Source organism: Melopsittacus undulatus, chromosome 7, assembly GCF_012275295.1.
Source record: "Melopsittacus undulatus isolate bMelUnd1 chromosome 7, bMelUnd1.mat.Z, whole genome shotgun sequence".
Lineage (NCBI taxonomy): Eukaryota > Metazoa > Chordata > Aves > Psittaciformes > Psittaculidae > Melopsittacus > Melopsittacus undulatus.
Genome location: NC_047533.1, coordinates 59435157 through 59450906, shown reverse-complemented (window position 1 = coordinate 59450906; position 15750 = coordinate 59435157). Strand labels below are relative to the sequence as shown.

General features: G+C 40.9%; 1 protein-coding gene across 6 annotated transcripts in view; it reads right to left on the bottom strand.

Annotated features, from left to right (window-relative positions):
• Positions 1-15750, bottom strand: part of ARHGAP24 (Rho GTPase activating protein 24) — a 210359-nt gene that overhangs the window by 18888 nt on the left and 175721 nt on the right. For 4 of the 6 annotated variants that reach the window (XM_031046815.2, XM_031046814.2, XM_031046813.2 and 1 more), the window contains 2 exons: positions 13973-14095; positions 1212-1419 (listed from right to left, as the gene is read on the bottom strand). In XM_031046815.2, the coding sequence (XP_030902675.1) occupies positions 1212-1419; positions 13973-14095 (331 nt within the window). Of the gene's footprint in view, positions 1-1211; positions 1420-9508; positions 9929-13972; positions 14096-15750 lie in introns of those variants that run through there. The other 2 variants (XM_005146589.4, XM_031046816.2) reach the window with 2 other exon arrangements.

Genomic DNA, 15750 nt, shown 5'->3' with positions numbered 1-15750 from the left:
TCACCTCCCAATGAGAAACTAATAAGCCTCATAGGAAGACAATTGACTTTTCCAGAGCCTTATCCATCTCTTGACATTTTTTAAAGTGAGGGTCAGGACTGAGGAAACTGTTGGAGATACAATAGCACTGCAGATGTTTGCTTTCTGTGCACCTATGATACTCATACCTCCATGCGTAACAAATTTGCCCACTTCATAGGAATAGGGAAGGGAGAGAGGTAAATGATTTCCAGCAATCGGGTCCATATCATGCCGTGTTTTTGCACTAAAAGATCAAGGTATGCTCTCCTTCCTCTTACTTGCATTGCTATCAGTCAAAGGTCCCACAAAATAAATGTAGCCTTTCTCCTAACCCACCTTAGACGCACCCAAATTGGAGTGAAGTACCCAGATTCCAATTTGGAGGCTTATTACAGATGTCACTTACGGCATATGCTGAGGACAAACACTGTGTAACAGTCTTGGGAACTGGAATTTCATTACCACCATATTAACTCCAATCCAGGTTAAAAAGTGTATGCTGCATTCACAATCCACTGGTTCTATTTCTCTAATTGTAAACTCTGAATGTGTTGACTACTGCACAAAAATTACTCTTACAGAAGGCTAAAGTGATATACAGCTGTGTAGAGAGGACTTAGGTTCATCCATTGCCCAGAAAATCCTCATTAGTTTTTGCAGAACTGTACAAATGTTGGAATACAAATTGGACCTGGACTCTCAAAAACACATAGGTTTGTTATTACAGTCTTTTATTTTAAAGACCAAAGGCCCAAAATTATAAAGGAATACATAAAAGTACACTTCCCTTCCAGTTAGTTTTATAAGTAACAGAACATATTGAACTTGGTGATAAGAGAAATTCTTCTTTTGTGGAACTGACTAAATGCCAGCATCACCACTGTGTTTCAAATGATACCAAGATCAAGGCAATCCAGATATTTTTGATTGAGCCAAACCATTAGCAATACTTTTCCTAACCAGCTTTTCATAAATGAAAATTCTCCAGAAATCGCTTTGAAATCAGACATCAAAGCCAGAAATAAAAGAAGATGTTTTAGTGCCATAATAGGAAACATATAGAAAAACCTGCGAGGATCATGTCATTCTGTCTATTGCTGCCACGTGTTTTACAGTCCTGTGGGTCAGTCAGTAGAACAGATTGTCTCCTGTTTAGGCTACAAGGAGTTGGGAGAGATGGAGGATTTTACCTGTCGAAAGAAGGCTTCTCTCCACAGTCAAATGCATCCTGTAACTCCTTGACAAGATTAGCCTGCCCAGGCAGTCGAAAAAGGCCTTCTTCCTTCAGCCCCCGTTGTCGAATAAAATCCACACACTGTTCCACCAACATGGGAGCCAGACGGTTCCCATAGCGCTTTTCATATCGGACAGTATCTTCCAGTTTCTGGCCAAAAATACCTGCATGAAAAAGAGAGATGTGACTTGGTTGAGATCCATAGAAAACATTTGAGGAGCCAATGTTTTCTATTACAACCCATACAATTTACCAAATTTAAATGCATGTATAATTCTCCTTTCTTAAGAATAAAATGCTAGATTTTGCTTTTATATTCTCATGGAAATACAATGCTGACATATTTTACAGCAATGCTTGAAATCATTATTGAAAATATAATACTGTAAATGACTTTTCAAATCAGAAGCACAAAAACCAGAAATAATACAAGCAGAATTTTCAACCACAAACATTCTGATTCAAGTGGTATCTCCATTTTCTTTGTTTCATGCCTATTAAAAGGACCCTAGTTCCTGTACCAGTTTCAATGGCATTCAAACATTACCTTTACACATGGGGAGCAAAAGATTTATAAATATAACTCAGGATTTTGTTCTTGCTAAACCAAATTACTTGGGTTTCTCACATAAACAAAGATTACATTCCTATAACGTATTACCAATTTCATTATCTCTGTCTGCTTTAGCAACAATAAATTTTATGCATGAAGTAACAGAGGAACTGCAGAGGAAGCTGCATTTGTATTTAACCTCAAAAGAGTATGTTTTTTTTTTTTGACAGAATTAACTTCAACTTCTGAGGGTATCATTGCTACCACTGGAAAGACAAATACTCATCATAACTTATTTTGCCTCTCCCTTTCAAACTGCAGAGCCAGCCATCATAGACAGCATCACAATAATGTTCAGGCATGCCACCTGTGATGGAAGCTCTCACTTGAGACCACCATTTGTTGAGTACTATTGCAGCTGAAGTGAGGCAATTCAATTTCTAGATAATAACAAGACAATGAATAGTTCTAAGTCATGATCAGAAACTAAACACCAACTACCTATGCTTGGAAGGCTCCTTTTCCAATTATGCACACTATAAAGTGTGTGAGTGGGAAGGCAGTAAGTCAAATTGTGCCCTTCACTGAGCACACACTGGTTTAAAAAGATCCAACAAGGAGAACAGAGTTGTTTTGGTTTGTTTTTTCTAAAGAAAGCCCAAACTTGTGCTAGTCAGCTTTTGCTTTTGGCCCACAAAATTTATTCACTGATAAATTACAATTACATGAACAAGTAACCACAAGCTAAGGTAGCATTCAGGCTGAAGCATCCTTCAGTATAACATTCAATGTCCACATTTCTCCTCCAACAAAAAAAGATAACTCACACCTCAGGGCAAAGTTGCCTTGTATATGTTCCAGGATGTTATGGCAAGCAAGCAGTAAGCTGCTAGTCACCATACTGAAGGACTGGGGTTTGTATTTCAGTGCAATTATTTTTACTGTAGCACAGGAAATAACTGGAGACAGAAATTGATGTCCAGTTAAGGTATCCAGAAAGTATTCTGAGATGCAGAGCAGCATATTTTATGATTTCTATGGTACCCACACTATCAGATGCCAAAACCAGGACTAGGTAAGGAACACTCCACAGTCACTCTTTATTGGCTCACTTTTTTTCACGTTGTACAAAGCCCAAAAGTTAGCAAGTAAAGAAAGAATTTGTGAAATTTCAGATCAAGTCAAGCTTAGAAGAATACTGACCATTGTGGAATAGTTGATGTCCATAAAGTTCAGCCTCTTCATGCTGGCAGAAAAGTTAAAGTATGTTTTCTTAATTCTTACATAAAATATCTTTTCATTAAGAATTAAAGAATCCTTGCCCCCCTAAACTGCATATGGGGATGGTAGGAATATTAAACATATGAGCTAAGGATTGTTGATGGTCAACATGGAGGAAATCCTCAAGTCACTCCATTTGCTAGACTCAGGAGGAAGATCCACTGAAAATCAGTTAAGGAATCTGTGTGATTATGGGAGTTTAAGGATTTTCAAAGTCCTTACATAAGAAGGCTGCTGTTCAGTTCCCTCCCTTCTTGCTAAAACAAGCCCCATTTCCTCTGCCTCTCCTCAAAAGGCATAACCATCTTGGTGACCCTTTACTTCTTTATTCAGCTTCCTCAGATTGATCTCCCAACTCCCCCACACATACACCCTTTTAAAAAATGTATACAGTATTTGGAATATGGTCTAAAAATGCTGAGCAGAGGGGATTAATCACTTCCCTCTCTCTGCTGGCTCTGCTCCAGACTGCTGTCAAACCTTCCTTGCTGCTAGGTCCGCTGCTGGCTCACATCCACTTTACTGTCTCACAGGGTACCCAGGTTCCTTCTGCAGAGCTGTTTCCCTGGGGTTATTCCTTTTTAGCTATAGATCTTGGCTGTCCTCCTCCAATTTGTCTTATGAACATACAGTCTGAGTTCCCCTTCAACAGCCCATGAGATCTCTTGGTTTTAAACACAAGTTTTGCCTCTTTCCAAATAAAATTAATCAATATAAGATAGGATATACCACTTATACGATGTACAACTCATGCCCACTGGCAGTACAATTAGTATAAATTAGCTTTGTCCTGTTGGCTATAGTTTCTTCTGTCTATGCTAACATTCTTTAGTCATTCATGTGCATGCTGGAGCTTACACTTGCAGAGGAAAGACTAAGTTCTCAAACCTACCAGATTGCTCTGAAACTCCTATTAGTAATGACACTGCAGTCAAAACAAATCACTTCACAGTAATACATTTTTTGCTATGCTGCTTTCCCTCCCTCGCCCTTTCCCCCCCTTAATTTTGTTATTGTATCTAACAGATAACAAAATCAGAATAAGAGAGTTTTGCACTGGTGGGAACAAAACCTGTTCTTGTATTTACATAAACACAAAATGTATTGAAAACATGTGGCAATCATAAATCATTAATGCGATCATAAAGCATTAAGATGGCTGTACATCAAACAGTAGTTTTTAAGACAAGTAGAAAGTAACAAGTGATGCACACATAAGAGCTGACATATGTTAATGGATATGACAAACTTGGTTCTGTGTTGTACCGCCAAATCACAAGTACTGAATGAAGAAAATCTTAAAAAAAAAAAACAACCAAACCTATATCTGAGGAAAAATAAAACCTGGTATGATGGAGAGTGTCAAAGAAAAAAGAAACCAAGTAATTCAAATTGGAGCCTATAATTTACCAGATCTGGCCCCATAAATATAAACATTGCATTGTTTCTACTACTGACTGCAATAAAGTACATTGTAAATTAAGGGACTTCTATTGAAACATTCAAAATACACATAGCTAGCAATGGCTAAAGGAGAGCCAGAATAACTATGGCACTTGTCTCAGATTTGACAGGTTGGATTCAGATCCTACACAATCTTCAGAACATAGCTGCATCAAGTCTGGTTCCATATATACTTAATGGCTGTAAGGGTACGTGTATGAGCCCCCATCCTCACATGTCAGATAAAGCGTCAGGGACTTGGCTCCCCATCTAGATAAATGGTGATAATACCATGATAATACCATACCACACTCAGTTTTGTGAAGCTCATAGCCAGTGTAAAAATGTAAACAGCCATGTAGTAACCTGGAGTTAAAATTTAATCTCATGGAAAATCACCACATAATTGTGTGGTGCTTCTGAAGTCACCATTTACTACACTCTGCATCCTCCATTTGTTTGGCATTGGACTTCATCTCAGGCAGGCTTGGTTTGGCTGTAAGGTCTATGCTAAACTTCTCCTAAGGAAGCATTTTCTCCAGCTAGAATGTGCACAACATTGCACCAGGCAGCACTTGGCCCTGAAAGGAATCATTCATGATAAGCCTGCATAAATATTGACTTGAAGTTACAGACTTGCTGATGCCTTATGGAAAAAATACTCTGGTGCCAGGGGCAGAAGTGGTGGAAACATGACAACTTTGTTGTCGGAAATTTTACCTTATCTTTCTGGTGTCTGTTGGGCTATTTACTGTTTTGGAATAAAAGCCACGATCACTGCCCTGCAAGGTGCACCTTCTCCCACTGTCCCTTTCTAATGCTTTTACCCCCTGTTATGTTTCAACTACAGAGTTACTGCAGATTACAAAGAGTAAGATGTTGCCTATTACAAAACAAAGGCAATGCTGTGAAGAACTGTGGTTGCAAACATACAGCTACTTTAGCGATTGGCAAAGGCAGACCTGAGTGAACACTATTAGCTGTACCTGCTAACTATTAGCATCTCCTTTAGAGAGAAGCAGAGACAGTCCAAGTTATGGAGACCAAAACCAGAGATAATTTCACAAGTAAATTGGCACTACAGTAACTAAACAATAAATAACACCTCTGTGAAGGAAATAAAAGAGAGTCCTCATAACTCATGTTATAATCTAAACCCAAGTTCTCCTAAATCTCAGCATCTCCAAAATCTGGAAATGCAGAGATGCACAAGTGCTGACCTGTGGTTTGGTTTATCCTTGGGATAAGGTGCCAAAGGGGAAACAAACAAACAAACAAAACCAACAGGAAACCTTGAGATTTAGGATGGCAAGAGCTTGGCTTCCTAAAAGCTGGCAGCAGGAAAATGTACAGAATTCAAGCTCTGACCAGTCATTAGATTTAATCAGCCGACCTGCTTTTTCAGAGAGGCCCTTGTAGGTCTTTAAAGCTATATCCAATTAAGCCAAGATCACGCATAACATCAAAGAGGAAAATCACATGCTAGTAAAGGGCATGCCGAGCGGTTATTCATTAACTAGCACATTCCTGTCGCAGAAGTTTTGTAAACATTTTGAGAAACTGAATTTCCAAACCTAACAGATACCTATAAAGCTTAGGAAAGACAGTACAGTGCTATACCCAAATTCTGTGTTTGTCTACTATGAGTTGAGAAAACCTTGTGGTTATATCAGTGTTCACAGTTAGAGTGTGTTTTTAAAATCTAGGAATGCTATTAGTCAATGATTTCCTTAGCTGCTGAGCACAGGGGTCACACTGCAAGTCTATTGACTCCACACTTCTGATTAAGAATAAAGGAGAAGGATTTAGGCAGTTGTCTCTTGCTCTATAATGAACAGCTTGAAAATGCTAGAAAATGTTCTAGCTCTACCACAGCACACGCATTCAGTGAGCCAGGTTTGTGATTTCCCAAGCCGCCTCTCAGCAATTCAGATGATAGCATAATTTTCAGAGAGCATAAAGCACAGAACGCTGATGCTTTCAACAGAGGGCCCACACCTGTACGTGTATTCTCTCCATGTGCAGCCCTTCCAAAACAAGTTCTGAGTTATAGGCTATATTGATCAGAAAAGGTCATATAAGGTGAAAGGAACTGATCTCAGCTTAGGATCTGGATGGGAATTTCTATTCTCTCTCAATTCTACATCCAGTAATTCATTGACAGTGAAAATAACAGATCAGGTGAATGGCTTTCAACAGCAGGGCTGAGAACAAAGATCCTGGAATAACAAAGAGAAGTGGCTGTCATGGTCACAGAATTCTTAATATAGGGGGTTTAATTATTATTTCTTCTCAGCTTTCTCCAGTGTTCCCCAGCACTAAGTGCTCTTCTGAGCAGATCAAAGGCAAGGAGTATATCCTTCTTCTTTACAGGATTTTGTAACATCCAGGAGAGGAAAAATCTCACCAAAATTAGCAGAGGCAGAATTTTGTTCCCTGACTCATTCTCTTTCCTTCAAGCCTTCTCCTACCTCACAGTCAGTATGATGCCAGCAGGAGATAAGATAAACTACTGCCCTCCTAACACTGGAGGTTACTGCCTAGAAAAGACAAATCTGAAGTAAGAGCACAACTAGCTACAGGCTGGAAAGGAAGAGAGGCAATTTTAAAAATCATCACTGAGTTTACCACAGAGGCAATCACATCAGGGCCTGCACCATTTCTTTGGCTGTGACCAATGCTACCTCCATTACCAAAAATGCCCACCCAAATTCAACATGCTGTTCAATGTTCTCACCACTGCATGCCAGCAAAGTTACCCTCAGCTACTGCTTTCTCCACTTACCCTGCTTATGCTCTCAGGAGGTTACTCTGGTGGTATTTCAACAGAGGGCACCTTCTCCAAATTGGATTTTAAAGATGCTTGGGTCTGTCTCTGCTCAGATGCTGCCACTGAGCACTGACTTCTATGACATGACTTCCAGACAGGTCTGACATTTAACTTTTTGATGCTTATCACAATGCAGTTTTGATCTGAATTTCCAGGAAGGGTTCTACACCTTTTATTATTGGTGAAGATGATGATGCATCTCTGCCTGAACACACAATGTCATGTTTGCCTTGTAGCTCTTCCAAAGACAATGGTTTTCCCTGCTAATTTTATTTTCTGCATCATGTTGCACAGCTGAGAACTAACTGATCTGCCTTATGCAAGTATGAGCTAGGTTTGCAGAATGCAAAGTTTTGGGGGTTTTATACTTAGGTAGACAATATACAAGTCAGAATTCATCCAATTAATAAGCCAATTGTAGTTAGCTTAATTTGTCTTTACAACCATAGAAAAAGCTTGACTGAAAGACCTGTAAATGTTCATATTTCTGTTTGTCTTCAGTGGGACACAGACCTAGTTAAACATGCACACCCAGAATTCTGAAGCTCTCATTTAGGGGCCTTGTGACCACACTCTTGACAGAAATCATGTAGGAGAAAGCAACTGGAACAAACAATATGTAGGGTAAAGCAAATTAGCAGCATGGCCTCCATCACTCTGCCCTCTGTCTCAAGTGTTGCAGCTTCACTTGGGCTTTTAAACGTGAAGAGTTTCTGTGTCAGAACATACGGGGACAGAATCAACAGCTGCAGCTCTTCCTGGAGCTAAGGCTGCAGTCAGGCACAAAAGCAGCTGTGTGCAAAATTATCAGGTAATCCTTTATTCAACTTCCAAATATTTCCCAAAGAGTTAAGTGTATAAACAGGGTACAGACAGCTCTAATTCACACCAACACCTTGAAATGCACTACGATACTTCAAAAAGACACATCCACATCCTCCTGGCCAGTCTCCAGATGGACTGAACTCCAGCAACCAAGGAAAATGCTGGCCTCAGGGGCGAAGGGAGAGATACAGGGGGCAAAAGGCTTTCAAGGCTCTCAGCTGCAGGCAATAGTTGATCTCTGCTGTAGTTCTGCACCAAGTCCCTCACTGTGATTCTTGTTTCAAGGCATTGCCCCTGACTGCCTGCAGACAATCCCAAAAAGCAATGACACCAACACACCACTACTGAGTCTTGTGAGCAAAGAGCTGCATGGTCTTGCAAAAGGACAAATGGCAGCACAGAGGAACAGTTCAGGGAAGAGGAGGAGATGAAGATTATTGCATTTTAAAAGAACTGTGTAAGAGCATTTCTCACCCTTCAGAATTACATGAAAATTTAGCCCTTTAAACCTGAATTTCCCTGTCCAGCATAGTTTTTAAGGCAGCACCAATATTACCTTCTTCCCTCACACAAAGTTTTTGTCGTCATCATAGAGATAATTTCTCCCCACCTGTCCCAAGCACACTTGACATCTCTCTTAGACATGTGTTTCCAGCTGACATATTTTGAAAGCCAGCATCCTCTTTGCCCTTCTCCCCCCAGCACTGCCATGCTCTACTTCAACAGAAGCATGTGCAATGCAGAAGAAAGCTGGCTTTAAACATCTGTATGAAGCAGGTGGAAAGGGAAATGCAAGCTTCAGGGAAACAGGATGAAGTAGCAATGCAGCATTTGCAACAGGACAGTGCACTGTAGGGCTACATATCTTCAGAAATCTCTGAATCCAAGGACTTAGTCTTCAGCACAGATGCTGCATTTATCATGTTGCTTCATGTTGCTTCGCTCACTCTCTTCTCCCCCTCATCCCACACAGACAAACTGCAAGCCCAAACTCTTCTCCCTGACGTTCTGCCAAACCACAGGTCTGATTCCCCCACTGCTCTCACTGATTTTTGCCCAGCGGCTCTGCAATAATCTTGTCTCAAGCTACCTCATTCAGGCATCCCATTCATGGGCTATTATGTAGCAGAGACATATCAGCTGGTTAGCTACAAACAAATGAACAAAGAAGTAAATAAATCATTCGTGGAATGTTGGCATCTGCATTGTTTAATGCCTTTTGTTTTGGTACTCTCATCTGCCCCTTCACACACAGTCCCCTCTGCTCCTCAGAAACCATGGCTTCACTAGCAAGCAGAAGACAGAGACAGAATGAACCTACCTTTACGGAAACTAAAACATCTCTTAATTCTCCTATAAGTAGTTTTAGGAATAAAGGGAGCTGCTGCTAAGGCACCTGGGCTGCGGACTCCAGAATTTCTGTCTTCAGGCATCATACAGGCCAGAGCCCACACGTCCCTCCAAAGCTTTCTTTTACCAGCTGCATCCAGACAAAACACCACGGCTGCTCATCGTTACTGACTGCTGAGGAGTTTTTGCAATAGTGTATTTTCCTCTGGAGCTAGGAGATTTGTGGTCTTCTAGATCTTGGGTAGAGCTTGAAGTGATTTTAATGTTCTCTTCCCTGCTTCAATTTTGCTTTGGGGAACAATTTCTCTCCGTCTCTCTATTTCCTTTCATTTCTTTTATTTCCTGCGGCGAGACAACTGTCTATTATGCAATGGCATAACAAAAGAGTTTCAGCAAAAAGATGTATCTTCCATTCAAACAGAAGTGCCTGCACAGACGGAGGGGGAGAAAAACCTCTTCCTTCCAGCTGGAACAGGGGATTGAGTGGCAGAGACTCCAGTTCCGCAAGAAAAGGTCAGTGCTTTGCAGTGTGCAAGGGGAAAGAGAACAATACCAAAAGGCCACTGAAGAATCCTCAGGGATACAATACTTCTTGCTGGCTCCCTTTATCACTGCAATTGAGAAGCAAAACCAACAGTCCCTCCGCCCGAAAGACTTTCTGTCCATAACAGATTCAAATGGCCTTTTATATACCCCAGCTCCCTGTATGATGTTGTCATGGGCTCTCGCTTGTTTTATTGCCTTCGAACTACCAGAAGCTCTCACGGGAGAGGTGCGTCAGATGCGGCAGCAGTGCATCTCTGCCGGCAGGATGCTGGGGAGCTGCTGAGGAATACGTGCCTCCCGGGGGGATGCTCTGCTGCCGCGCTCCCTCCCGGTCCCACGCCTGGCGATGGCAGCCGGGGCCGCTGCCGTCTGCGCCAGCCCCGCTCCTGCCGCAGGTGCAGGGAAACGAGAATCCGCCGCAGCGCAGGTTTGCCTGCTCCTCCGGGAGACCTGGAGGTGACTTCAGGCGGCTGCTGTGTGCGGCAGCTTGAGAAGCGAGCAGGCTGCGTCCGGCTCCTGCGGGAGGTGCCAGACCTCACACTACTACCCTGCTACAGTGCTCATGCTCCTTCTCCTCCCTCCCCCTTAGCTGCAAGCTCTGCCATTCAAGCTCAGGCCTTCCCTCCTGTAAAAAAAAATATAGCCTTTTTAATCTAATCAGGAAGGGAATTTCATCTGCAAACAGGCACTGCATGCCCTGGCTCATTTACATTTCTGTTTCCATCCAGAATCTTTTCCACACTCACCTTATTCTTTTGGTGCAAAACCCCAACCTGTTTCTGATCCCCTTAGCAGATTCCCACCTGCCCCCCTCCTGCGTTCTCTTTCTAGTACAGGTTAACAAATAACAGTTTAGCAATACGGTTAATCATTTACAGGGCTCCTTGGTCTAGTACCAGGAGTCGTTTCCCACTGCCAAACAAACTCCAAGTACCAGTGGCTCACCAAGGCTTAGGGATACCCACTGCATACACACACACACACATACAGCTTGCTTGCAATGCTTACAAGAATCAGAACATTCAAATGTTACTCAAAGTGGCTCTTGACTTGTATGACACCAGGCTACTGTGTTTCATCATCTAGTACTGAAATGTAGGAAGCTGATATAAAACGTGTGTTTCAACTAATCAGCTGTTCAAAATAATTTGTGTTGCAAGTACTTGTTACTGACCGGTCATCATCATGTGACTACAACTTTTCTACATCTTGTTTATAAGTAATGTAATAGATAAAAAGATTTTTAACTTTAGGGGCTACAGCTTGTGAAGTCAGGCTCGTGGACAGCTTAAGCTAGAAGTGCCCTTCTTTAGAAGGGTCAAACTGTCACAGCAGCTGTAGCAACATCCATGTAGCAAGGGATAATAAAAGTATGAGTGTGTTCAGTGACACATGATTACAGAACACTTAACAGGGCTTATTAAGATTGGTTAAGATAACTCAGACTATCAACTTAAGTAACAAGTAGTTAATAAAATAGGGGACATACTAGAAATACAGTTCTTAATGGTGACACATCCCATGATACTGCTTTTGTCTCGTTATTACAGTCAAACCTCAGTGAACACTAAACCTAAAATCTTGTTCTATCTATTCCCCTGTTTTCCAAGGAGTTAACTGTTTGTTTCCCAATACAAATAATCCAAATCAGTGTATTTGTTCAAGAAATCCAACAGGAAAAACAAAAAAAAAACCCCTCATGCTTAGAAGTGTTTCAACTGCAATGAATTTTAACAGTAAATCAAGAATTGCACCCATCTCTTGTTTTATGCAAATCAGCAGGCAAAGTCTTCAGTGAGGTGCTTCCCTCAGTAATGGGAATTAAACAGTGATGGTGTCCTGAGAATTTTCATGGTGGCTGGAAGGATTCCCAGCTGTAACCAGAAATAGCTCTTGCCCTATAAAAGCAAATGAGAGGCTGGTGAACAAAGCATAGGGTCAGGACTTGGGAGATTTGGTTTCTATTTGTAGCTCTGGACTAGAAATGGAGTTTGACCTAATCTCAGCTCCCTGCCTGTAAAATGTAGACACTTCACTGCAGAAGAACTGCACGCTTGCCTTTCCTCATTATTTGCCACAGGAAAATACTGTGGTGCTAGAAGCCCAGTGCAAAAATCACAGATACTCTATGAAAAATCCAGTTCTATTATGCCCCCAAATTTATTGTTGCTTCAATAGCTTATGTTACTACTAGACTGAAGTAAGAGAACACTAAGGAGCTCATCATGAGGCCTGCATACAAAGAGGAAGTTAGGGATGAGTAATCTTTGTGCTAATGTAAACAAGCATATTCCTTACCCAGCCTAATAGCAGAAGACTCTACCTGCCCTCTCCCAAACCAGCTTCCTGTAGAAACTTCCACTTTTTAAGACAAACTTTTTGCTTTGTGGTTTTTGGGTTTTGCTTGGTTGGTTTTTTAAGCATCCTCCTGTAAGATCTAAACACCCAGATCCAGGACTGTGCCAGCTTATTAATGTGTAGGGCCAGATCCCAGTGAGATGACTGCTTAACACCATCTTTCCAGGGCACATTTCCCCAGGAGGAGCCAAAGAGAAGACATGTTTGAAGAGGTGTCAGGCAAGCCCTAGCTGATCAATTCCCTCAGCACAACCCACCAGTGAGGCCAAAGCCTTCTAAGAACTGTATGACCTGAACGAAGGACAAGGGAAGATGAGTGGCTTACAAGAAAAGTTTTGTTTAGAATGCTAGCTTCCTTCAGTCCCACCAATCCTCTCTGCTGTCTACCTAGAAGTTGAGAAAATGACATTTGAAGTAAGCAATCACAGTTTTCAGTGATAACTGCACTTAGTCATGAAACACCACAGACAACCCTGCCTGACTTACTTTTCCAGCAACCTGCAGACAAGACCAAACCGTCTGATGCAAAATGGGTGCTCTTTCACAGTGGAAAAACATTTCTGTCCTCAAACTTAGATATTTTAGAGCTCTAGGAACAGACTGATTAATACATTAACATTTTGTGCAAACATATCAATCATACTCACATTATAATAATACAGACATTATCATCAGAATAATAATGTTGATAATGATTTTCAGCCCATTAAATTTAAGAGGGCTTTTTAAAAAGACAGCTAGACATCTGACACAAATTGTGGTCCAGTACTACTGAAATTATTAAGTATTTCAGTATAATTATATTAAGTATTATATAATTATATAATCTTATATATATAGTATATATAACATATAATTATATATATAATATATAATATGTAATATATAATTATAAATAATTATAAATATCTATTTAATTATATAAATAAACTATAAGTTATATAAAGAAATATAAATGTAATATATAAATTAAATTATATAAATATGTAATATATATAACACATAATAATTATAATAATATATAATGTACATGTACTTGTATAATTATATTAATTATTCACAGGAAACAGAATCTGAGGTTTTTTATTGGAGTGCATAGCTTTATTTAATGCTGGTCTTAGCTGTCCCTTGCAAGAGAAACACAGACAGCTTCTTGTAACAGGCACTGATGAAGCCCACAGACAGTATTTTAGCTAGTGACCAAAGGAATTATCCCACCTCTCCCTGTGGGAAAGCTGATCTCATAGAAGACCAGCCTTGTGTGAAAATTCCTCCTTGCCTTGGTAATGCAGTACCATGTGCTATCCTCATCAAGGGAAGTGGTTTCAGACAGTTTAGAGCATTTTACTTAAGCCCTCTGCACAGGAACATGCTTGATACCTGCACTGCAAGTGTAAATGAAGGGTTTACTCCACTTTTTCTGAAAGACCTAGACCTTTCTCCTCCACATCAAAACTCTGGCTGTAAGAGAAAGCAGAACCCTTATGTGTCTGTGTATCTGGGAGCCTTGCATGTTCCCTCACTGACTCACCTCCTCCAAATGGTGCCCATATAACCCTGCGAATGGATTTCACCCAATCCTCCATGTCATTCTGTGTGCTTGCCATAAGAAGGTACGTTTCATGGTTAGCTGTCATCCGCTCTCGGTCTCCTCCTGCAAGAGAAGATAATTGCACTTAGAAACCCTCTTGCTTTCCTGCCCAGCCAAGTTCCTGCCAGACTGACTGCTGAAAGAGGTAATAGTGGCTCCATAGCAAGCAGACACGGATACTATGCAGTGGAGTGTTTATCGTCAGACATGGCACGAAAAGAAGGTCCTGTAAGTACATTCCCCATCAGACAGCAAGAAGCTGTCATGCTTCCAAAAGGAAATGAGAGGATAAATGTCATTGGTAAACAAAACCAGCCCCATGCTGTTCCAAGAACCATGGGAGCCTGCACTAATCTGCAACTTGATATACACACTGGAAATTTTGCAGCAGTTATTGTACCCTGACTGGGAGAATAAATGCAGAGAGAGATAAGTGCACTTTGAACAAGTGGGGATGACTCCATTTTTATCTTCAGGAACACAATGTGTCACATTCATGGCAGTGATATTTGATACATCCAAGTGTTGCTGTGAATCTCTAAGGAGAAGGCACCCAACTCTAGCAGCTGACATGGTACAACTCACTGCCTTGGACAGCTCTAATAGGGATTAGATTAAGAGGGAACATACTGCTCTATTATCCTTTGCTTAAAGGATGGGTGAACACTAAAAAGTTCAAAACCAGAACCTGGCTTGCCACAGCTCCAGGTTTTCACACTTGCAGTACTGCCACATCTCTATGCTAACGGATATGATGTCAGTGCAAGAGCACATGGGGATTCAAACCACCTTTCCAGCACTGCAGAAGGAGCAAACCCTTCCAGAAAGACAGTGCCAGACATTTTGAAGCCCTTCCACTGAGCCAAGGGCATGCATATATATATACCCCCCCCCCAAAACATGATGACTTATTAGTCCTGCGACTTATTAATCCTGCATTCATTTCTTTCCAGCTTCTTCCATCCTATTATTGCTTCCAGCCATATCTAAAGCAACTATCTCTGTTCATTACAGCTGGAATACTGCTTCTGGGAGGTCTTCTGAAGAGTGTCATGCCCAGTTCTTGGTTCTGCAACAGACAGGTTTCGAAAGCAAAATTCCTTAAGGGCTAGAAAATACAACCACAACTTCCTAGCACAACCATTCTGAATGAACCTGCTTGTCTAGAGCCCATTTCACAGAATGAGGACACACAACTGTAAAAAGAACCTAACCAAAATTTGGCAAACAAAATAGCCAGATTTTCCCAGACATGGGCAGGTCCTACTGAAGACACGTTCTTAAGGTTTACATCGCTATTCAAAACTTAAATTTGAACTTGGAAGTAAAGAGAGACTCTTGCTTTCTACAATCAAAATGCAGCCACTTCTGTGCTATGTTCCATCATTTTTACCTTTCAAGAAGTGGAGGATGCTGTTATGGGGAGTGGGAAGCATTAGCATCCCAAATAGTAGTACTCCACATCAATCGTGCCAGTAACAATATATGGAAGGCAGACACAAATGGATTTACACTGTCTTTTAGTGTCTCATCATTATGTCCTCAGACCTCTAGACTTAAATCACCAGTGATTAGTGTTAATACAAAGTTGCATAATCAAAATTTGTTTTGCTCTTAAACAAGGCATTTCATTGGGAGAAAAGAGAAGAAGGATATTCATCTTGGTCTCTGATATCCTAGTATCCTTTACCACTTGCAGAGATTATTCATGTTTAGGA